General features: G+C 48.3%; 1 protein-coding gene across 1 annotated transcript in view; it reads right to left on the reverse strand.

The window, feature by feature from the left end:
• Positions 1-25,233, reverse strand: part of DNAH9 (dynein axonemal heavy chain 9) — a 144,840-nt gene that overhangs the window by 16,015 nt on the left and 103,592 nt on the right. Inside the window, exons 57-63 of the mRNA XM_058038578.1 lie at positions 24,400-24,593; positions 20,259-20,407; positions 16,370-16,497; positions 4,139-4,366; positions 2,220-2,411; positions 1,788-1,979; positions 884-1,054 (exon numbers count right to left, since the gene is read on the reverse strand). Coding sequence (XP_057894561.1) covers positions 884-1,054; positions 1,788-1,979; positions 2,220-2,411; positions 4,139-4,366; positions 16,370-16,497; positions 20,259-20,407; positions 24,400-24,593 — 1,254 coding nt within the window. The remainder of the gene's footprint in view (positions 1-883; positions 1,055-1,787; positions 1,980-2,219; positions 2,412-4,138; positions 4,367-16,369; positions 16,498-20,258; positions 20,408-24,399; positions 24,594-25,233) is intronic.

Consider the following 25,233-nt stretch of genomic DNA (forward strand, 5'->3'; position numbering starts at 1 on the left):
GAAGGAATTACAAGGCCCTGGGGAGCTGGGGGGACATGGTGGCAGCAGCAGGAGGAGGGCTGAGCTCTGGGCGGCACACTGGGGGTGGCAGGCAGTGTGCCAGGTGCCCGTTGCTATGCCAGTCACAGGGCTGCACAGGGACTGCTGCTCAGGGAAGGTTTATTTGCAGCACCTTCAGAGGATGATAACGAAGGCTCTGCAGAGCACGGGGTAATTAAGAGGCACTGTCCTTTTACTGCCAACACTCAATTACATCCCACCAGGGTGATGTTCTGCATAAAACCACGCTTCACGTAGGCAGAGGCAGAACACAGAACCATGGACAAGCCTGATGGATGACACAGGCATCAAACCCCAGCAGCTGCCCCTGAGTACTCACCATCTCCTCCTGGGTGCCCATTCCTTCTCTGCACTCTCACCATCTCCTCCTGGGTGCCCATTCCTTCTCTGCACTCTCGCCATCTCCTCCTGGGTGCCCATTCCTTCTCTGCACTCTCACCATCTCCTGGGTGCCCAGTGCCCCTGAGCACTCTCACCATCTCCTCCTGGGTGCCCACTGCCCCTGAGCATCCTCACCACCTCCTCCTGTGTGCCCACAGCTCTTCTGCACTTTCACCATTTCCTCCTGGGTGCCCACAGCTCCTGAGCAGTCTCACCATCTCCTCTTGGGTGCCCACTCCCTCGATGCACTCTCACCATCTCCTTCTGGGTGCCCCCTGCCTCTATGCACTCTCACCATCTCCTCCTGAGTTTCCCCTGCCGCTGAGCCCTCTCCCCATCTCCTCCTGAGTGTCCCCAAGCACTCTCCCCATCTACTCCTGGGTGTCCCCGAGCACTCTCACCATCCCCGTCCTGGGTCCCCACTCCCCGTCTACATTCTCACCATCTCCTCCTGGGTCCCCCCAGCTCCCTGGCCCGTGCTGCTGTCGCGGGGCTGCAGCTCCAGCACCGTGCGCAGGAGCCGCTCCGAGCACTGCGTCAGGAACCCGATCTCGGCGTTGGGGTGGAGGCCATACAGGTACGGGGACTCTGGAGGCAGGGCATCATCTATGTACTGCACAAAGACATCCAGGAGCACATTAGGAACAGCCCAGGGCACTTTGCCTGCAGAGCTTCAGTGCTGGAGTCATCCCCCCAAGAGGTCGGCCCAGGCTGAACACCAGGGAAGTGATGGAGGAAGGAGAGTACAAATGTTTACAGAGCTGCTTCTGCTCCTGCTGAGAAAATTCTGTAATTGCTGGAGTTCAGCTCGGCTCCGTGTCTCAGGCTGGACCTTCTCTAGCAATTATCTGCTGTGCATTTCAGCATCAGCATCCTGAAATCTCTTGTGGGAATTGAGCTTCCAGTAGTTAAGTTTTATGAACAAAACCAGGCTGATGTGCCTCTGCATTTGTGTACAAAGAGCAGATGAGATCAGTAAGTAGATCAACAAGACCCTTCAGTGATTCTCATCAAAACTGATGATAAAAAGAGCTTGAAAGGGCCATTTTAGCAAACAGTATGTGGATGTAATTTTCCAGGAGCCCCACTTAAGTCTCGAGCACCAATACAGTTGCTCTATTCATGCATGAACAGAATGAGCCCATGATGAAGTAGCAAATTACCATTAGACTTGGTTCATCCAGGGGAATGCTGAAACATCCACAGGAACAAAACATAATGGGAAATAAGAGGAATGGTGCAGGAGCACTGCAGCCCTGTTCCTGCCTCCTAAGGCAGATTATGGGGCAGTTAGGGGAGACATTCCATTTACATGCATAAATAATGCCAGCAAACAAAGAGCTTACCTGGTGATAGCCATTATAATCCATGCTCCCTGGGAGGGGAAATCCAGGAGCAAGGCAGAGCTCTCCCTCCAGCATTTCTGGCTTGATAAACTCTTCCAGGTAAGTTCTGCAGAGCCGCCTGTCCCAGTCATCCGTGATGTGCCCTCCGTACATGATCTCACCCACGAGGTAGCGCAGGTCATCGTAGGGGACCTGAGCGTGGAGCAAGCTGGGCTGAACTGAGGCACTGCCCTGCACCCTCAGAACTCCCCCCTCAGCAAACAAACAGCAGGCAGGAGTTAAACCCTGCCCCAGCTGGGGCACAGCACAGTGCAGGTGGCACTGATGGCTCCCATCTCCTCCAGAAGCACCCTGAACTGTGAAGTTCTAAACTCAAAGATGACAAGGAGATGGCTTCAAAGCCCCCAGAGAGCCCCCCCGTGGTGCCCCCACCTTGGAGCTGGCCTGCAGGTAGTTGTAGAGCACGTTGACAGAGATGGTGAGGTCCCCAGTGCTGAAGGGGTACGGGCGGTTCCAGCCCTGGGGGCCGAACTTGCGCCGCTCCGCCACCACCGCGTGGAAATAGCACAGGGCAAAGAGGATGCTCCTGAACTCCTTCTCCTGGCTGCACATCTCCAGGGTGTCCTGCAACACAGGGCAGCTGCCCTCAGCCTCAGTGATTCCCAGGGAACCCAAACACGCTGGGTTTAGGACAGGGTGAATCACAGAATCAGAGGTCAAGGCTCAGAAATGCCCCCCAAATCAAGTTCCATATAATCCATGTTCCCTGGGAACGCATTTCCTGCATATCTCCAGGGTGTCCTGCAACACAGGACAGCTGCCCTCAGCCTCAGCAACTCCCAAGGAACCCAAACACGCTGGGCTTTAGATAGTGTGAATCACAGAATCAGAGGTCAAGGCTTGGAAACGCCCCCAAACCATCAAGTTCAGCCTTCAACCAAATACCCCCATGCACAACTAATTGTGAACCGTATTTTTTGAACAATTCCAGGGATGTGTCTCCACCACTTCCCTGGGCAGCCTGGTCCAGAGCTTTACCAAATTTCCAGTTTAAAAATTTTTCCTCATATCCAACCTGAACCTTCCCTGCCGACGCTGGTTACCCGGGACAAGAGGCTGACCAAATTGTCCTTCAGTTCATTTTTTTATCACACATGTGATACAAAACACACACATGTATTTCAAAGTCAGTGGCTTTGCATTGCAGATTTGCTGGCAAACTGGCAAATATTTTCTGATCTAATATTTGCTGAAGTGGCTTTGCACAGGAACACACACAGGGAAGGAAGGACACGTGCACCCACTCAACGCCCCATCACCTGCATGTGCTCAACATCCCTCACCAGGAAGATGGGGAGGGAGCCACAGACTCACAGAATTCTCTGCTGGAAGGGACCCTAAATTCCATGTTTTTCCAGCTCCTCTGCCACGGGCAGGGACACTTTCCAATATCCCAGGCTGCCCCAAGCCCCGTCCAATGTTTAGCTTTAAAAAATGCCATGTTAGACCTTTAATCCTCTGAGACCACCACAGAGCCCAGGATATGTGCAGGAAAAGGGGAATCCATTACTCTAGAGGGTGCAAGACATTGACCAAGTGCATGTGACAATCAAGAACATCCCAAAACCTGTTTTCCCTGAGTTGGGCAGCACTCTAAGCTCCCTTTAACAGCACTGTGAGGAAGACCTGCTTCAAATACGTGCAGAACATCTTTCTCATTTCAGGAAACATCCCCAGAACAACCCAGTTCATTCTCATTCGGCCTCTCTTCAGTTGTCAATTCTTCTTCAGCTACAAAGCAGAACAATTTCCCCTGCACAGAATGAAGGGCCTTCTTTGTAGCCTTCAGCTGAAAGCTAAATTTGAACATCTCTTCTGTATAAAGCAGGGAAATGAGGTGTAAAAGGGACCCCACCCACTTGCTTCAGGATTTCTGATAAGAGATGTTTCATAAACCTCCAGCAATTTAGAAAATGCTAATTACTATTGATTGAAATGAGCAGAGGCAGGATGAAAATGTTACTTGGGGTGAAGGTTCTCCCCTCCCTTGTTCTCCAGGACATTTAGTGGAGCTCAGGATGATGAATGGCAGTAGATAAGCGTGGAATAATCTTCCCTGACCACTGGCATTAATCCTTGCATGGTGCCTCCCCCCCCACCTGCTCAGCAACGTTCCCTCCTGCTCTTGGGATTCTCTCCACACTAACATCTGAGTGCAAAACCAGCTGTGAGCTGCCCTATGACCCACAATTGGGGCTGCTCTTGCCTCATCCCAAATAACAAGAAACTTTATGGAGAGAATCTCAGAATGGCTAAGGTTGAGACCCCTGTGAGCACCGTCACGCTCCCACCTGGCTGAAGTTGTCCAGGGCCTTGTGCAGGTTGGCGTGGATGCCAGTGGGTGCCTCGCTGGTGATTTTGATGGAGTTCTGCAGGATGCCCTGGGGGATGATGTGGCTCTCGTGGCACGGCGCTGGCTCCGCGCTCAGGAACACACGGAAATCCTGGTGGCTGCCCTGGCTCAGCTGCTCCAGCCTCTTCTCCAGGGAGCTCAGCCACTTGGCCACCAGGTGGATGTTCTGGCAGGGACAAAGGGACAAGGCTTGCTCAGTGCCCCCATTACACCCCCATGGGCTGGGCAGGCGCCAAATCCAGCCCACTGATGGATGCCCTCTTGTTGAAAATTGCAATGCAAGATGTTTTCAGTTAGCATCTGTATGACAGATTACCTTTGTCAAGTGGGTAGTTTGCCTTATCTCTCTCTTTGGGTGACCACATTCACACTTCCCTTGGGAGGGGACACCTGCTGATAACAGCTATTGAATGTCACTGCATGACTGATAAGAACTACAGCATCCCATTGGGAGATGTGAGCCCAGAGGGAGGAGCCAAGCATTCCTACCCAGATATAATCCAGAGGTTTTGAGATACCAGCCTGGCTTTCTCCACTGGATTCCCCAGAGGAACAGCAGCTGCCTCTTCTTCCACTGGATCTTCAGAGGAAGAATCCATCCTTCTCTACAGGATCCCCTCGGTCCAACAGAACCACCCCTGACACTGCAGGAGGGCTGCAGCCACAATTCCAATGGGACTGCTGCCAAACCACCACAGATACAATCAGCAACCTTAAAACCAAAACCTGAAAAGCTCTAACTTCTTCTTCAAGCACCGAATTGAAACAAGAAACCTTCTAATTTATCTCAAAATCACTCTAACCAAATAAAAATCTGAATACAGGGGTGTCTGTGCGCAGCTCCCATCTCCAAAGAGCCAGGTGCAGCAAGGACATTTGAAAATTCAAAATAATCAGTATAAATCAGCAAGTCACAGCTGGGCTGGTTGGGCTCTTGGTGCTGGAATTCTCCTCATTTCAACAATACCAGCTGAGCCTATTCCTGGGGAGAAAAATTGTTATTCCTGGGGAACAGAGCTGTTATTCCTGGGGTGTAAAGTTGTTATTCCTTGAGAGTAAAGTTGTTATTCCTGGGAAGCAGAGCTGTTACTCCTGGGTGTAAAGTTGTTATTCCTGGGGAGAAATTTGTTATTCCTGGGGAGTAAAGATTTTATTCCAGGGGACTAAAGTTGTTATTCTTCCCCCCCAGCCCCACTGAGCTGAGATAAAAACATTTTGATCATTTTGATCAGAATTACAGTGAGGACCCTCCATAGCAGCTCCTGGGAAAACAAGTCAAGCAAGTGATTTCACACAGTCCTTTAACACAAAAGGATTTATTTATTCATGCAACTAATTGGACACATCCCTCAGAAGATTAAGCAGAATCGTGGGGAGATGGCGAAATGGATGAAGTTAAGCCTCAGTTTTTCCCCTGGAGTCCTATACAGCATTATAGTTTCCAGGCAAGAAAACAGCTTTTTTGTTATATTAGGAATGGGATTTGTGGGCTAAACTGCCCTCGTGTTGAAGGCAGGTGTGCAATCCAAACTGGCTGTGTTCACAGGCACTTGGGATGGTGATTTATCCCAGCCCAAGAAAGGACAAGGAACTTGCTAAACCTAAATTAAAAGCAGCCGCCAGAAAGATAAACTACTTGGAGGTGGCAAAGAAATTACATAAAGGAACCATATTAGAGGCTGAGAATAAATATATATCACCTATAAATGGGGGCAGAAAGAGCTCTCATGGTTAAATAGCAGAGTAATGGAGATTATTAGGAGTAAAATTACATTCCTCAGAAAGTGGAAGTTGTGTCCAAATGAGAAAAAACAGAAAAGAGAACAAAAGCCAGCATTGGTAAAGTCAAAAAGTACTTACAGGAAGCAATTTTTTGAAAACAATAAAAGCTAATAATAAAGCCTTTTCCAGAAACCAGGAACCTACCAGAGAGTCTATAAAACTGTAACATGGTCAAGGTCTGCAGGGAGAGCCCATGGAAGGCCAGGCCAGCCCAAAGCAGCCCAAATTTGCAGGAATATTCCCTGGGGAGGCTCTCACTGGTCCAGCCTGCGGGAATCACTGAAACCCTGAGGCTGGAGATGCCCCTGGACATCATCCATCACACGCTCCTGCTCCCAGCAGGGTCACCCAGAGCAGGTTTTTAACTGGGTCCAGTTGGGGTTTTGGATTTTTGCAAGGCTGAAGTCTCCACAACCTGTCTGGGCAATGTGTGCCAGTGTTCAACCACACTCACAGTAAAAAATTAAATCAAAAAATAGTATAAGACAGAGAAATGATATGAAATGAAAGTTTAAGGGAAATTTGTATCTCAATTTTGACCCTTTGCTTCTTGCTCTTTCACACTATGAAGGTTTTGACTCCCTCTTCTACCAGAAGGAATTTAAACACACCAATAAACCAAATTTATCCAAATCCCAGCCAAACCCCAGCTTTTGGAGGTTAAATTACCCCAGCCTCTCCTCATGTAACAGATGCTTCAATCCCTTAATTGTTGCAAGGACTCTTGAGCTGAAGCAGCAGATGAAGAGCTGTTCAGAGGAGTCCATGAGGTAGTAAATGAAAAGAGGTCTCTGGGAGCAGATGGGGTCACCCCAAAGGACCCCACATGTGCAGGTGTGCAGCACAGCTCAGGAGGCAGCAGCCAGCCTGGCAGGGGCTCCAGCAGGACACAAGTCACCCCCCAATGCCACCCTGGTTTTTTAAGATTTTCTAAGCCTTCTGATGTTGACATTCTTGTAGTGAACTTTCTCACACACTTTTTATAAATAACTCATTGTTTTGCATTCCTTTATGGAAGAGGAGAAAGTAGATGGACTGTTGGTTTGACCAGTGTCATCGGAGAGGTGGCACTGTCACCCTCCAATCCACTGTCACTTTTGGAAATCCATAAATGTTGGAGTCAGAAAATAAACTTTCCTTTTTTCTTCACCTTGAGAACAGTAGTGTGCACTTGTATTTTTTCATGTCCTATAGTAACACCCCAACAGCACCAGCTAGGAAAGAACGGCAATCTGAAACTCCAACCCATTTTAGAGAGCTCAGATATGTGAGGATATCACAGCCTGGGCTGGTGTGTGGGTGGGGTGGGGTGCAGGTGATGCTGTTGTCCCCAGGAAGGGTTTGAGCAGTGCTGGACACTGGAGGGGTCAGTCAGTCCCTGCTGGGCAGGGTGGACACGGCCAAGGAGCAGCCTGGGGGACAAGGAGCTGTCCCAGCTGTCCCCAGGGATGTCCCAGCCCATGAAATCCTACTCAGCAGGAGCAGGAGAAGGCAGGAATGTTGGCAGGGAGGGTGTTTGCCTTCCCCAGCCACCACGGGGTATGACAGAGCCCCTGCCTGTCTGGGGAAATGGGGAATGAATTCCTTACCTGCCTTCCCTGCCTGGGCAGCTTTGGCTTTCCCTGTTGCATTGTCTGGATCTCAATCTCATTTTTAACCCGACATTCTGCCCCTCCCACCCCTGGGCAGGGAGGGAGCAGCAGGTGGGGCCCAGTTCCCACCTGGGGTTAACCACAGCAGCAGGTGGGGCTCAGTTTCCCCCTGGGGTTAACCACAGCAGCTCATCCCCACGAATTCCTTTTTGGGGGCTGGAGAGGGCATTTTGCCAGGCACCCCCACACCAGCAGCAGGCCTTGTCTGGAGCAGGAATTGTCTCTGTGGGGTCCCTGTATCCCCAGACGTGGATTTTGATCAGTACCAGCTCTTTATCTTCCCCAAACTGGTATTGCTGCAGGGAGAAGGGAAAATCTCACAGGCTACCAACCAGTTAAAACACAGCCAACAGGGGTAAGGAGGCTACTGATGGAGTTTTAACTCCTCACCATATCAAAAAAGCAGCTGAAAGAGCAAATGATTGGTGAGCTGACAAAATAACTCATAAGACAAAGCCATTTGAAGTCTTGCAAATAAAGGCTGGTAGTGAAGAGCTGCAGGAGGATGCCATCATTCTCAGTGACTGGCAATGACACTGCAGCAGGAATTCACTGGTGATAGATGCAAAGTAATGCACTGAGGAAAACAACCCAGCTACAGATACACACACTGATGGCTTCAAAATTAACTATTATCACTCAGGGAAGAGAGCTCGGAGTCCTCACAGTTATTTCCTGCAAATAACAGCTCAGTGCTTGGCAATGCAAGAGCAGAGGGACAGAGAATAAAGCTGCAAACGGGATTTTGCCACTCCATAAATCCATGGTGGGCCTTCATCTTGTAAACAGCACCCAGCTCCCACTGCTCTTAAATCCTGCAGGATTTAACTCCCACAAAAGCAGACACTCCATCAGGAGGGACTCACCCACTGGAGAGAGCAGAGCTGGGCTGGAGGGAGGGAGTGAAGGGTGAGCAGAGCAAGAAAGTGGAAGTGCATTTTCATGTGACACAGAACTAAACTGCCAATTTACTGCTTCAGGGTGTTTGGGGACTTGAGAGAATCGCAGAGTGCAGCTGAGCTGGAAGTCACAGAGAGAAACAGAATTGTTAATGCTGGAAAAAAGCTTTTTAAAAAAAAAAGCTTTAAACTCAGCAAATCCATCACCCCAGAAGCACCAGCATGCCCAGCAGGAACCCAGGTCCCCAGTGCCACAGCCACAGGGGTTTTGAGGCCTTGCAGGGGTGGTGATCCCATTATTGCCCTGTTCCAGCATCTCTGTCCCCTTCCCTGAGGCTGTGGATGTGCTGGAGCTGGGCTGGCAGTGCCAAGGGCTGGTGCCACACAGGGACACCCCAGGGGCTCCCCCATGGGAACACAGAAACCCCTGCTGGCTTTCCAGGTGAGCCAGGGATGGTCAGATCCCAGCTGGGAGTGCAGAACAGGATGAACACTGTGGAAAGGAAAAGCTGAGGTGCTTCAGGCTGGGACAGAGTGGTGGCTGCTGTCACTTCTGTCAGGATCTGAACATGCTGGAGGGATGGGTCAGCTCTCAGAGAGGGACCAGGGGGTGTGAGCCAAGAGAATTGCTGTTTGGGGAAGCCACTGACACTTTGCTGCCTCCAGTTCTGCTGCCCCAAATTGGATTGATGTGGCTGGGAACAATATTTTTACTTGGAACTGCAGAAATTCAGTCTCCTCAGCTGAAGTGATTTAGGGTTGTGCTCACACTGCGCGGATGAGATGGAGTTTGGGGTGTGGGGAGAGATGAGAGGAGATGCCTGGGCAAAGGGAGTTCAGAATTTCAGGATTTTGGGAGATCAGATGAGAGGAGATGCCTGGGCAAAGGGATTGTTCTGGGGTTGTTTTCTCCCAAACAAGGACTGTGCGAGGAGCAGTAGGCAAAATGCAATTACACTGGAGTGCTGCTGCACCTCTGCTGGCCTGATGCACTCAGGATTTCAGGATTTTGGGAGATCAAATCATCCCAGGGTCCAGACAACCCATTCACTCTACAAACACAAATCAAACAATGAGGAAGGAGTGGACAGAAACCTGAAACCAAAGTCCTGCCAACACCACAGAGATTTAATAAAGCTGGGAAAGAGCTCAACAAAATATCAAAAGAAAAATCGTGCATTAAGTATCAGTTTAATCATAGTCTGCATATCTGACCTTAAGTGTTTTCATCTCTAATTGGTAGTTTCTTCCCACATCTGCTTTTGTGGTGTTAGATGCCTCAAAAATAATTGCTTTTGCTTGTGTTGACATGACACCAGTGATCATTATTTGTGGGTATCACTGCCTGCTAACAGCCAACTTAGGGAATATTTCCAGTCCAGTGATAATTGAGTGCATTTATATCCTGTCTTTTTGTGATAGAAGGGATGAAAAAGAGGAATAGATGCAGACAAACATGGGCTGGTACTAAGAATTCATAATTCAAATGAATATATCTGCCCAGGCCAGACAGGGACGCTGCAGAAGGGATTCACAGGTTGGAAAGAAACTTTGCAAATTAATTCTCAGCAGACAGGTAACAAAACCTGAAAGAACACATCTAATGAGAACACATGGTTCAGAGTAACTGAGAGAAGGGTGAGTTATCAGTAACTGAGAGATGGGTGAGTTATCAGTAACTGAGAGGTGGGTGAGTTATCAGTAACTGAGAGATGGGTCAGTTATCAGTAACTGAGAGATGGGTCAGTTATCAGTAACTGAGAGATGGGTGAATTATCAGTAACTGAGAGACGGGTCAGTTATCAGTAACTGAGAGATGGGTCAGTTATCAGTAACTGAGAGATGGGTCAGTTATCAGTAACTGAGAGATGGGTCAGTTATCAGTAACTGAGAGATGGGTCAGTTATCAGTAACTGAGTGATGGGTCAGTTATCAGTAACTGAGAGATGGGTGAGTTATCAGTAACTGAGAGATGGGTCAGTTATCAGTAACTGAGAGATGGATGAGTTATCAGTAACTGAGAGACGGGTCAGTTATCAGTAACTGAGAGACGGGTCAGTTATCAGTAACTTAGAGATGGGTCAGTTATCAATAACTGAGAGATGGGTCAGTTACCAGTAACTGAGAGATGGGTGAGTTATCAGTAACTGAGAGATGGGTGAGTTATCAGTAACTGAGAGATGGGTCAGTTATCAGTAACTGAGAGATGGGTCAGTTATCAGTAACTGAGTGATGGGTCAGTTATCAGTAACTGAGAGATGGGTGAGTTATCAGTAACTGAGAGATGGGTCAGTTATCAGTAACTGAGAGATGGATGAGTTATCAGTAACTGAGAGACGGGTCAGTTATCAGTAACTGAGAGACGGGTCAGTTATCAGTAACTTAGAGATGGGTCAGTTATCAATAACTGAGAGATGGGTCAGTTACCAGTAACTGAGAGATGGGTGAGTTATCAGTAACTGAGAGATGGGTGAGTTATCAATAACAAGCCAGAGTGGGCAACGTGGAACAGACCCCTGCACACTGACCATCTCCTGTGCACTGACCCTCCCCACTGACCACCCACACTGACCATCCCCTGTTCTCTGCCCATCCCATCCCATCCCATCCCATCCCATCCCATCCCATCCCATCCCATCCCATCCCATCCCATCCCATCCCATCCCATCCCATCCCCTGTTCTCTGCCCATCCCATCCCATCCCCTCCCCTCCCTCTCAGGGCCATGCTGCAGTGCTGGGCTGCCCGTGCAGGGCCATGGGAGCCCCAGAGGTTTCCTTTGGGAGTTCCCTGCCGAGCCCCTGTGCTTGCACAAGGCAGAACACGGATCACAGCCAGCATTGCCATGGCAACCATCAGGAACATCACCACACGGACACGGAGCAGCTCAGGCTCCCCTCCCTGTGCTGGCAGCACCTGGGCACCCTGCCCTGCCCCAGAGTGCCCCTCTCCTCCTCACTAATCACTCCTGCAGCAGAGAACTGATGCTTGTACACAGCCTGGTTCCCTGGGAGACCTCAGGAAAAACATTCCCTGATTTTCCATCCCTGTGCCAGCCAGGCTGCACAGCCAGAGCCAGCCCTGCCCTGCCTCTGCTCACTCTGTGGTGCTGGGGAACCCCAGGGGACAGGGAAGGGCACTGCTGTGCCCAGGGCATGGCATGGGCAGGAGATGCCACCAGCCTGGCCTGAGATGTGGTGTCAGAATCACAGAACCATGGAAAGGGTTGGGTTAGGAGGGACCTGAAAGCTCATCCAGTTCCAACTACTTGTCATGGGCAGGGACACCTCCCACTGTCCCAGGGACACCTCCCACTGTCCCAGGTGCTCCTAGCCCCAGTGTCCAGCCTGGCCTTGGGCACTGCCAGGGATCCAGGGACACCCTGTGCCAGGCCTACCTGCCCTCCTAGGGAACAATTCCTTCATAAGATCCCATCTAAACCCACTCTCTGTCATTGGGAAGCCATTCCCTGTGTCCTGTCCCTCCATTCCTTTTCAAAGTCCATCTCCAGCTTATCCCCTGTGTCCTGTCCTTCCATCCATTATCCAAAGTCCATCTCAAACTCATTCCCTGTGTCCTGTCCCTCCATCCCTTGTCCAAAGTTCATCTCCAGCTCTCTCAGAGCACTTCAGTTCACTTCAGAGCATTCCTCAGCCTGAACACCCCCAACTCTCTCAGCCTTTCCTCCCAGCAGAGCTGCCCCATCCTTCTGCTCATCCTGGAGCCTCCTCTGGACCAGGTGACCCTGCTGCACCAGAGAGGTCTCCAGATGATCTCCAGAGGTCCTTCCAACCCACCCTGGGACTCTGTGATTTCTGATACAGTGATGAATCTCACACAGTTTTGCTCCAGGAGCTCACTGTTATTCAATTTAATCCGTGAACCTGACTCAGTGAAGCAGCAACCTAGGAAAATGGAAAGATGCTCAAGAATTAAATTAACTGGATCACAAAGAGAGGGAAGTGACATTTTGGCTAATGGGTGAAGACTACAATTAAATTGGGAATATCTAATGTCTGAGCTCTTCCCTGCATCAGTGCATTCAAACATGCATTTCAACAAACACAAACAGATTTCTCTGTGTCTTTGCTGTTAAGCTGATCAACCCCAATTGGGACTGGGATGGCCACTGGATCAGCAAGGGCTTCTGAGAGGGAGAGAGAGAGAAGACACAGCTGGTGCAAACTCATGGCTGAGGGCAAAGCTTCCTGCCTGCACAGAGGACACTGCAGGCAGCAGGGACACCAGATCCATGGATAGGCATTGGAATGCAGAGATCTCAGAGTCTCTGGGGCTGGAGACATCTCTGGCACCCCCAGTCCCAGCCCTCAAAGCAGGGCCAGGCAGTACAGTGGCCCAGGAACAGGCCCAGGAGCTTTTGGATGTGTTCAAGGATGAGAACACCACAAACTCTACAGGCAACTCCATCCCCTGTTTGGCCATTCACATGGGAAACAAAAGATGGTATTTATATTGAAATGGAATTTCCTGAATTCCAGGTTGTCCCCATCACCAGACACCACTGGGAGAGCCTGGTCTTTACTCCCCACCATGTAGGGTGATGGAATCATCTCTTGTCCAGGCTGCACAGAGCATCTCCAGCTGTGGGCCCAGCTGTTCCTGCCCCCCAGAGCCATGAGGAGCTGGCAGTGAGCTCTGCCTGAGCCCCCCAATGGAGCTACCCCTTGCTCAAAGCCCTCCAAACCTCTGAAGTGCTGCTAAGGAGACCCAGAGGCTGAACCTGCTATAAATGGAGTTTTGTGGAGCTCAGAGATCAAGCTCAGCCCTTCAGCACCAATGGCAGGAGCAGAGCAGCGGCTGGGGTTGAGCTGGGCTGTCCTGCAGCCCTCAGGTGACAAAAGCTCCTTTAAAGAGCTGCATTTTGGCCTCAGGGGCTCCTATTCTGCAGTTGGACCATTTGTATTTGTAGAGAATTATTTTAGCTGTGGGCTTCACTCATGTGTCAGCACCCAGTACCAGAGCTCAGCAAAGCTGAAGCCACCAGACAGGAGCGACTGGTGCTGAAGGGGCAGGGAGCTCTGGCCAGGCTCTGCCAGGGTGAGGGGGATTATCTGCCCATGGAAATGAAGGATTGGGAGGCTTTCTGCTGTTCTCTCTCATTAAATGAGTAATTTATGAAAATCTCCATTTTCAGAGTGAGCTGAGGAACTTTTCCCAGGGTGTTTTTGTCTTTGTTTTGCCTCCTGTGGTGCCAGAAGGCACCAGGACTGAGAGGAAGTGGCCCTAGGACAGCCCTTCCCAGCACAGCAGTGACTCTGCTCCTGTCATCCAACAAAAACCTCCCAAACCTCATTCCCTGGCTCATTAATGCTCCATGCATGTGACTCTCATTATGTCTGGTCCCAATCAAGGACCAGTAATGAGCCACATGTGCAAAAGCCACCCAGATGATCCCCTCAATGTTTGTCCTGGAGAACGTGGGTGTGAGCTCCATGTGAGCTGAGCTGTTGGTCAGGGATGACAAAATACAGAAGCAAAGCTAACAGTTGCTTTTTGTCTGCTCAAAAACAAATGGGAAGCCTGGGTATAACTGTGCTGTGGGTGGGATACAGCCTTCGAATAATGAGTTTAATTAATCTGGGTAAAATTACCCTGAGATCTGCTCTGGCCTCTCTTTTATTATTAATGCAATGATCCACAAATCCTGTGGCACTTTCGTAAATTGAGTCATCTGTGTCATTCCAGATCTTGTACAAACACTCCTGGAGCTGTTTGTGAGGCATTTGTCACCAAAGCCTCTCAGGAAAGATCTTGCTGGATAAACCCAATGGCAAATACTGCTCTGATCCACCCCTGAGTGACGGCAGAACCCAATCATCCCATGCCACCCCTCCATGGCAGGGACACCTCCCTCTGCCCCAGGCTGCTCCAGCCTGGCCCTGGGCACTGCCAGGGACCCAGGGGCAGCCCCATCTGCTCTGGGCACCCTCCCAGGGAGGAATTCTCCTGATTTAGCCTTCAGTGTCTGCCCAGCCTCCTACTGATTGCTCTGACCACCAGAGAAGATGGGAATGGATGCAATAAAAACCCTTCAGGCCCCCAGTGCTTGTCTGTTAGCACTGGAACAGCACATGGGGCCTGGCACTGCTGACAGATCCTTTACAGCAGCACACCAGCACTGTAGAAAATAACTTTTCGCTCTGCATTACTGAACGGCTCAAAAGGCTGCACATTTCCATCTGCACCACCTCAAAGGCAGATGCCAGGATTGCAGCCCTCTGTATATTGAAAGCTCTGGAGGAGCTCAGCATTGTTTACCTCAGAGGGAGCTTGCAAAAAAAAAGAAAAAAAAAAAAAAACAAAAAGGCAAAAATTAGGATCAAAATATCAAGGATATTTAATTTCAATTCATAACCAGGCCTGAGGGCTCAGATCAGGGCTCAGAGCTTTGTCTTAATCTAATTTTATGCAAACAATTCAGTGATAATGAAAGTTTATATAATCCACATCAAGGAAATCAGAGGGGTTCCCAAAACCTGTAATGAGAGCTGACATCACTGAGTGCACATCAGCAAACCCAAACCCTCCCTGAATGAGGGGGCTCCAGAGAGCTCCTGACAGAGGCAGAGCTCCCCCACACCCCAGAGGCTCTGAGGGGTTTTGTGTGGCTGTGATGGGACCTGGCAGCATTTCCCTGGTTTGGGATGCTCAGGGGTATTGATGCAGGGCATCCTCAAGGTAGGAAATAGTGAGATCTGACCCCCTGATTCAGGAGGCTGAATAAAGTATATAACTTTATTAAGCTAAACTATATAACACTAATACTATATTATAATATACTATGATAATACTATAATATTATTATTAAAACACTATTATTATTAATATTATAGTATTATTCAGTATAGTATATAGTAATTGATTATTATTAATACTTTAGTATAGTATATAATAATATAGTTGTTGGTATTATTATTATTATTATTATTATTATTATTATTATTATTATTATTATTATTATTATTATATACTATACTAAAGAAAAAGCCATGACTGTCCCCAAAAATCACAACACAGCTTTGACCCCATTGGCCAATCAGTCCAAAAAAACCCTCACCAGTGTCCATTTAACAAATCCCTCTCAGTGAACAATCTCCATAACACATTCCACGTGTGCAAAAACAACAGGAGCAGCAAGTAGAGATAAGAATTGTTTTCTCTTCTCCCTCTGTGCTTCTCACTGCCTTCCCTAGGAGAAGGATTTCAGCATTAATAAAATTGCAGTTTTGCCCATTCATCTCCTCCTGGAGGAGGTGTGGCATTGTATTTAGCAAGCAAAGCATAAAATCCAGCTTTACCTTTTGCACTGAGGTTTTCAGTCATTTTGTGACAGGACCAAAACCACGGCAGGCAGGTGCAAACTCAAGTTACACAATCACACAGCTCTTGCTGTGTTCCCCTTCGCTTCCCTGGGTAGTCGAAGAGACAAAATCTGCCTGGGAGGCCCTGCTTAGTTCCTTCAAGTGTCTCTTCCTTCCCAGACAGTCCAGATACACACGCACTAAAATGGTTCTTTTGTGAGGGGACTAAAACCATGACAGGAAAATACTGATTTAAGTTTCACAACCACACAGCTCTTGCTTCCCTGGGTAGGTGAAGGGACTAATCTGCCTGGGAGGCTGAAATTTGCTAATTTCTTCAAATTGACCCTACAAATTTCTTCAAAATGCCCACCACCAGCTCCAGGAGGAGAAACCCAGCCTGACAGAGCCTGATTCCAGGCAGAGGTGGCTGCTGGGGACACACAGGTGACACTGTGTCCTTATGGAGGGGACACCAAGCTGGGAGAGGGGCAGGACTGGCCCCAACCCCTTACCTGGAGGATGACCCAGTGTCCCTCCTTTGCAGCCACATCCAGAGCTTGTTCAGCCACCACCTCCTGGCCTTGCCCAAGGGAAACGTTGTGCAGGTTCCTGTGGTTGAAGGTGTAGCCCAGCTTCTTCCCTGGGAGGGAACAAGGAGTGAGTTCAGGTACCAAACCCTCACACAGGAGCTGTCACACTCCTGATATCACCTCTCTTGGCTCTCACCCACTCCTTGCCCAAGTGCTCACCCAGCAGCAGCTTCCCCCAAACTCTTTTAATTACAGTGCAGCATCCACACAAAGGTACCTTATTAGAAAGTGCTTCTTGTTTAAAGAACATTATTCCCTTGCAACCTGGTGTAAAAACACGTTTTACAGTGATAAGAAATTAAAATCTTTTCCTGCTGATTAGCCAGGTTTGAACACCAACAGGGGGTGGGGAAAAACCCCTGCAATGCAGGCTGGGGTTGGACAGGGCAGCTGGAATAGGAGAAAATCCCTGGGAGCTTCTTCAGGCAAGGCCTCCCAGGTGTCTGGGGCTTGGAGAGCAATGAGGAACCCTCCAGGTTTCTCAGCAAAGCCCATGGGAAGGGGTGGTTTGGGACAGATCCCAGTGTCCCTCCAGGGGCAGGCTCACTCTGCAGTGCTGGGAAGAGGAAATTCCAACTGATGTTCATTTATCACTCATTCTCACCACTAATGTTCATTTATCATCCATCCCCTGCCTTGGGGTGGTGCCCTGGCTCTGGGATGTGACAGTGTTCACAGGGGTCTGAGGATGAGGGAAGAGAGGAGGATCTGACCCCATGTTTCAGAAGGCTGATTTATTATTTTATGATATATATTACATTAAAACTATAATAAAGAATAGAAGAAAGGATTTCATCAGAAGGCTGGCTAAGAATAGAATTGGAAAGAATGATAACAAAGGTTTGTGGCTCAGGCTCTGTGTCTGAGCCAGCTGAGCTGTGATTGGCCATTAATTAGAAACAACCACACGAGACCAATCACAGACCCACCTGTTGCATTCCACAGCAGCAGATAACCAATGTTTACATTTTGTTCCTGCGGCCTCTCAGCTTCTCAGGAGGAAAAATCCTAAGGAAAGGATTTTCCATAAAAGATGTCTGTGACACTGGGATTTGCCCCATCTCTGTGATTTTCCCCTCTCCAGGAACCCCACATCCCTGTCATTCCCTGCCCTGCAGCTCTTCCTGTCCCCTCGCTGGTCTCTGATGATCCTTCAGCCTCCCCTGCTCCCTCTGGAGCATCCCAGTGGCTCAGATAATTTCTGTGCTCATGGCTGCAAATCTCCTGGCCAGGTTTTGGGTCTGTCCTGCAGCTCCTCTCACAGCACACCCAGATCTCCCTGCTCTATGCACCTCAGAAGAAAAACCCAAAGTGTGCTGCAGGAGGGAACAGCCCCACAAACATCCCCAGGATGGGTTTGGCTCAGCCAGGGAGCCAGGACTCATCCCCACAGGGATCCCTGGGGATTGCCCACACTTATCTCTGCATGCAGGTTTGCCTTCCTGCAGATGGTGTGCCCTGAATTCCCAATTCCTGCCAAAAGCAGGCAGGTTTCAGAGACACACAAAGAAAAAGATTTGTCTTGTAAGGCTTAGGAACCATCTTGTGGTGCAGGACTGGGAACAGATGGCCATGAAGAGAACAAACCTCCAAACTCCAGCTCTCTGCTGAGCCTCAGCACAGCTTCCCCTGGGACACAGCTCTCCACACATCTCAGAGTTCCCAGCTCTGTTTCCCACCATCTCTGGCTGCTGCCAGCTTTGAAAGCTGCTGATTTTCTCCTCTGCCTTCAAGATCCTCTGCCTGGAGAGGGGATGGGGCGAATCACAGATCCCGGGTGTCACACACATCTTTTCTGAAATATCCTTTCCTTAAGATTTTTCCTCCGGAGAAACTGAGAGGCCTCAGGAACAAGATGTAAACAATGATTATCTGCTGCTGTGGAATGCAACAGGTGCATCTGGGATTGTTCTCATGTGGTTGTTTCTAATTCATGGCCAATCACAGCTCAGCCACAAACCTTCGTTATCATTCTTTCCAATTCTATTCTTAGCTAGCCTTCTGATGAAACACTTTCTTCTATTCTTTTAGTATGGTTTTAATATAATATATATCATAAAATAATAAATCAGCCTTCTGAAACATGGAGTCAGATCCTCATCTCTTCCCTCATCCTCAGACCCCTGTGAACACTGTCACACCAGGGCAACACCCCAGGCCAGGGGATGAGTAATAAATGAGCATCAGTTGTTATTATTACTACTACTATTATTATTATTATTATTATTATTATTATTATTATTATTATTATTATTATTACTATTACTATTATTATTACTATTATTATTACTATTATTATTTCCACTGCAGAGGGGTATCAGTGAGCCTGCCCTGGCATTGCCAGCCCTGCTCCCTCCTTGCTGGCTGAGAGGGGAAGGGATGGGCACTCAAGGAGGGCACAAAGCCCTTCGAGCCCTTCTAGCCCAGCAGTGTTTGCTGCAGGGCCCTCCCTCTGATGCCAAGGAAAGCTCCCATGGGTGGGCAGCATCTGCAAGAAGCTGACTTCCATTCACAGGAATTATCCTGCACTTTAATAAAACCTAATGAAGGACAGAGAAATACTAATAACAAGCAGAACCCCAGTGAGGCAGCTGGAAGGCCAGTGCAGCTGCTCTGTGGCAGTGATTTTATTTAATTCCTTCTCTTTTTGCTGTTTCTTGCTGTAAACTTTTCTGGCTGGCTAACCCCAGGTGCTCAGCTACGCTCATCTTTACAATTCCAATTAAAGCACTCATGGTTTGATTTTAGTGCTTCATTTCCTTTACAAGAAAATAACAGGGAGAGACAGAATCACCAAGGTGGCTCCAAAGGGAAGCCAGAGACACCACAGGAGCTTCTTTTGGGGGTGTCCCTTCAATTTCCAGTAATCACACCTGGTTTGGGGGCAGAAAGAGTCTGAAATGCAAAGCTAAGCCCAAGAATTTCCCAGAATGAGCAAAGTTTAACAGCTCTGACAGCTGCTCCTGGCCATGCTGGTAAAGGCTCACTCAAACATTATTTTGGGTGCATTGTGGACAGGAAAAGGAAAGCAAAAGTCATTGTGCCAGCCTGGATGATATTTTGTCCTGATCAGCCCCAAAGGCATCAGACTCCTCTGCTCCAGAGGGATGTTCAGGCTGAAAATGAGAATTTTTCCAGAGTGGAGCCAAGACCCAGAGTAAATTCCACACAAGGGCAGCTTTGGAGCACAGCAGAGGCTGCAGCCATTGGGGACAGGGGCATCAGTGCCTTCCCAAGGGAGGCATCTCACAGAAGGCCCTTTGGAGCCAGCTGACAGCTCCACAGCTGAACATCCACATGGAAATCAGCTCAGGAAAGGATGGCAGGAAAGCTGGAAACTTTGCCACAAAGCAGCAATCTGTTACAGGGAGCTGTTGCTTATTTTTAGTGACCATAAAATCACAGATTAGCAGGTTGGAAGGGACCTCAAGGGTCCTTCGGTTCAACCTTTCTTGGCAACAAGCATCTGACAGCGTGTGAGAGATCTCTGACGTAAATTACAGGTTGTGCACAAACCCAACTCAGAGACCCCTGCACTGTGAACCACACTGGGAATCCAGGCAGGGCAGGAAAAAGACAAATTTAATTTAAACTTCAGATGAAAATTAAAAAAAATCTTTAAGAAAAACAATACAACCAAAGTAAAATCCCATTGCATCCTCTCACAATTATCTATTTTTAACAAATTACTTCATTATCTACAAAGAGATGAGGGGAAAAAACCCAAACAAAACAGGCATGTCGTGCTAAGATAATAGTGCAGCAGATAAATAGCAATGCTGTGCTGTGCCTGGGGACAGGATTGATTTACCATGCTTCTCCACATCCTTCAGTGGGTCCACTCCTGGGGACAGGATAAAAAACATGGGGGTGCCAGGCCCGGACTCCTCAAAGGTCGTTGCAAAATCCAGGGATCTCCCCACCACGTATTTGCTGCCCAGCTTTTCTTCTACAAAATCTCTGCCAGAGACAAAAAAAAAAAAAAAAAAAAAAAAAAAAAAAAAAAAAAAGCCAGTTTGTTCAGGAAATGCAGATTCCCCTGTGAATGATCAATTAATTATGATGGAATCTCAGAATTAAGGTTTGAGAAGACTCCCAAGGTTATCAAGTGTGACCACTGTCAAGTACCACTGTGTTCACCATTAAGCCATGTCCTCAAGTGTCCCATCCACTTTTGAGCACTACCAGGGTTTGATAACCCTTCAACTGGAAAAGTTTTGCCTAATATTCAATCTAAACCTCTCCTGGTGCAACTTGAGGCTGTTTTTTCTGGTCCTGTCTCTGTTCCCTGGAGCACAGCCTGACCCCCTTGGCTGTCCCCTCCTGTCAGGAGCTGTGCAAAGTCAGAAGTTCCCTCTGATCCTCCTTTTCTCCAGGCTGAGCCCCTTCCCAGCTCCCTCAGCCTCTCCTCATATGTCTTGTCCTGCAATTAGTTTTCACTTTGATCCTTCAAATGATTTAGAAACTGAAATGAGGGAAATGAGCAGGAAATGATTGTGGAGAGGCTCTGTAGGCTGGGCTGTCCCTCAGCAGCAATGCCTGGCGCTCTGTGCAGGGCTGGGATGCCACAGGAGACAGCAGCTCCTGGCAGACAAAGGGAATAGGAAGGCAGAGCAGTGGGAGCTGCATTCAGAAGCACAATACAAGCTCTGACTCAGGAATCTCGGGAGGGAAGAGATGAGTTAAGGTACAAGATACAAGCACCTGCCACGTGTTGTGCAAGCCAAGCAGCCTTGCAGAGGAAGCAGCCATCCACACAAAGTCCAGATGATTTACACAATTGCTTTGATCTGCAGAGCTGAAAGGGAAGAGCTCTAAGAATGTCTGGAGCACGGAGCCTTAGCATGAGAGTGACAAGGGAAAATTCAAAGGAGTGAACAGGGAAAGGCTCAGCTCCACAGCAGCTGCTGGAACAGAGCATGGTGCGTGGAGAATGTTCTGGCTGGATTCCCCCAGGGTGAGCTCCTGACATCAGTGCTTTACAAAGACACAGACACTGAGCACTGATTCAAAGGTACCAATGCTACATTCAAACCCCAGGAATGCTGCTGCAGCTCAGATGGATTACTCAGGCCTTTTGAAGGCAGCCAAATTCTTTCTAAGAGAGCTGAGAACCTCCTTCAAGGACTGCTGAAAGGCAGTTGGAATAGAAATGCCTAAGGGATTGCAATTAAAAAAATAAAAAAAGCTTCCACATTTTTGGTACCTCTCCTTCAAGAAGATTTTTCTGTTCAGGGTCAAGATTTGATTGAAGATTTTTCTGTTCAGGGTCAAAATTGCTGCTGGAAAGGCTAAGGTCACAAAATTTAACCAAGTCCGTCAGATTTAAGGTCACAACATTCTTGTTTTACTTCACATCTCAGCTTTTTGAAACAGTGCCTTGGGGACTCAGAAACACAAGGTGCTACAAGAAGCTTTTTGCTGATGTTCTTCAATAAGATTGAAGGGGAAAAGAGATTTACAGGGGATAATCCTTTCTCAGGAAATTACAGCTGTTGGTGCACTGCTGGCCCTGAAGCTCTAAGGAGTGAGTCAGGGGCTTCTCCTGATGTTCCTTAGGCCTAGGGAATGAACCAGACTGGGCAAACATCCCCAGGGATCTGCTAGGAAGAGTAGATGAAACCCCCAATTTCCCAGAGCCTGTACAGGCTTGGATCATCTTAAATCCCAAAGAAACCCTGCACCATCATCTCAGAGCAGGGACACATGAGGTGGGACACAAGGGGGCTTAGAGCTTCGTGAACAGCAGCTGGAAATGAGGTTGGGATATTCCAGGGCACCTAAAATCCCCCATGGCACAATATTACTCCTAAAATGCACCCATGGACTGGTCAGGATGTCCATGGTCACCAGTGAGGTGTTTCATGCTGGCACACTGAGATTTTGATAACTGAGTTGTATTTCAAGAAGAGTCCCCAGAGTCCTGGGGAAGACTCAGTGAACTGTTGCTGTTTGCACTTTGAGATAAGAAGCAAAACAAAACAATACAAAAACCCATTTAAATACTCCTGTGCAAACAGAAAAGCTTGATGTGCCCTAAAAATATCCAGCCAAGCTTTTGAACTTGGATTCCCTTTTCATAAAAGAGAGACAGGAAAGGGGCTGAAATTTGATATTCCTGTTATTTTTGAGCTGTCTGAGTAAGAAAGAAATGAATTACAGTTGCATAAATGCACTTAAAATTCCAAGAGCTTATTTTACTCAAGCTAAACAACAACAGGAAAACCAATATTTTCAGCTGAGAGACACATGGAGAATCCAGCCATAAGAGTAAGAAATGAAAAAAAGATGGATTAGTATTAGTATTATGATAAACTGCAGTATTTATTCTAGTAAAAAAATAATAAGAGTGACCACGGGGAGATTCACTCAGTCTCATCTGTTTTTCTGTGAACCTTGAAGCACAAACAGATGTAATTCATACACTGAGTGAAACACCCTGCTGTGTGCACACCAGGTGGTGCAGGAATTTAAACTAGTGCAGAAACAGGAGCATGAGAGACATCCCAGAAATGGCAAAACATTGGCCAGAGAAGGCAAAACCAAATCCTCATGGAGTGAAAGACCTTTAGTTTGTCCTGGAACAAGGAGGTTGCTTTTGCATGACTTCAGGAAGTTTAGCCTCGCCCAGTTACCTTCACTACATAATTCACCACTACAACTTTCAGAACCAGCAGCACATAAATTTTGCATTTTACAAGGAAAAAAAAAGAGAAAACCTCTATAAGACTTTACTTTACTCCTATTCTGGTGTTTTAAAGAAGCTCAAACTGATCTAGTTACTAAAATGGATGTTCCTGAGCTCAGACTGAAGCAGATGAGTAACACCTGTGTGGTGATGCCAATTTATGACTTGGCAGGGCTGCCCCACACCCTGCTTACACTGCTCCATCCCTGGTGGTGGCAGGGAGCTTGGATCCCACTAAGCAAGAAATTCCACTTAAATCCCATGTGTTGATTGCCTTGCAGAGTTCAGAGATCAATGAATCGCACAATGGTTTGGGCTGGAAGGGACCTTAGGGATCATCCCATGGGCAGGGACAGCTTCCATTGTCCCAGGGACACCTCCCACTGTTCCAGGCTGCCCCAAGCCCTGGTCTTGGCATTTCAGGGATCCAGGGGTGTTGGGAAGGATGAAAGTTTGACACAGATATGTGTGTGCTTAGCAGAAAGATTTTTAAATGCAGAGTCTGATGAAGGAATAGAGATGGAAGCAAGTTTTGATAAAGAAGACAAGAATTGCTGAGCCACTCTTGCTGGATAACCAAGGAGGCAAAGGGTGTGTTAGTTAGAAGGGATTTTTATGGCTTAGAGCAAAGGATAAACCCACCCCAAACAAGAAATTGTTTTTACCAAGCAGAAAGATAGCACAGGCAAACAAGGCAGCAAAGTTGCAAGTAGAAAAGAGGTCTCAGAATTTTCCACTGCAAGAAAACTGAAAAACAACTTCTAGCTTAAACTGTAATGTACTAACTTTTAGTGATTGGAGAACAGTAACATGAATATGGTAATTATGGTAGTTATGATAGGTTATAGATAAAAGTTAAGGTATAGGTTGGATCTGCTGCATTAAGTTGCTCAGCAAAGAAAAGTCTATAATGCATTGAAACCAAAACCAAAGGGTCTCCAGGCCTGCCTGCAGCTGGAGCTGACAGCTGTGGGTACAGTTCTGTCACCCACGACCCTGGACTGCTGTGACATCTTGGATACAATAAACTGCATTTTGGAGAGCAGCTTGGAGTCCCACATCCCTCATTTCAGCTCTTACACAGGGGCAGCCCCAGCTGCTCTGGACACCCTGTGCTGGTGCCTCCCACCCTCAATGGGCTCATTCAAGACCCCTGATAGGAAACCACACTGAAGAATTCCCATGCTAAGAATGCTCTGACAGTGCCAATTCCCAGCACCCCCCTGAGCTCCTCCTGCTGCCCCCAGGGGTGCCCCAGCCCTACCTGACGGCGCAGGGGACGCGGTCGGGCCGCAGGGCGCGCAGGATGCACAGGCGCTGCAGGGCTGACTTGTTCTTCCAGTCCTGGGGGAACCTCTCCTTCTCTGGACACTCGGACTCCACAAACTTCTTCCACCGTTTCGCAGAGCCCTCGATGTCCCGATCCAGGTTTCTGAATTCCTCCATGGATGAGAGAGCCTGGAAGAATTCAAGGAAGGTCAGGGAGAGCAATTCTGAGTGCCTCTGGACGATTTGTCTAACTCTAATGACTCCTTGTGGTTTGCTCCACCATGGCACTATGGCCAGAAACCCATCAGGACCAGATTTTGTCCATTCTCCTTGGATGGTTCCAGGGAAGGGAAAGATGGTTGGATGGTTTGGAACCATCCATCTCCTTGGATGGTTCATCAAAGTTTTTGGCACCAACCAGCATGCCCTGTTCACTACCCCAAAATGGAACAATTCTCCTCTCCTGTTTGGAGCTTTCATATTTCCCAGGCTCTGCACTGCATTGGGAAATAACTCTGAACTCCACAGAAAGTGTCAGCAAGGTCTCGTCACAGCTCAGGCACACAAAACAATCCTTTTCCAGCCCCAGAACCAAGGACACCGCTGCAGCTTCAGCCCCAAAAAGTGCAAACAACGGGGAATGGAGGAGAGCAACCTGGGAGGGTGGGACTGCATCCCCTGGAGCTGGGACTGGACACTGAACCCAGCATGGAAATGGACCAGAACTCATCAAAGGGTGAAAACTCCTGACTCTGAGTCCATCCTGGGTCCATCTTGGGTGCAGCCCTGGCTGGGCTCTTGCACTGCCCAAGGGGGATCCTTTGAGGCC

Source organism: Melospiza georgiana, chromosome 21 (genome assembly GCF_028018845.1).
Source record: "Melospiza georgiana isolate bMelGeo1 chromosome 21, bMelGeo1.pri, whole genome shotgun sequence".
Classification (NCBI taxonomy): domain Eukaryota; kingdom Metazoa; phylum Chordata; class Aves; order Passeriformes; family Passerellidae; genus Melospiza; species Melospiza georgiana.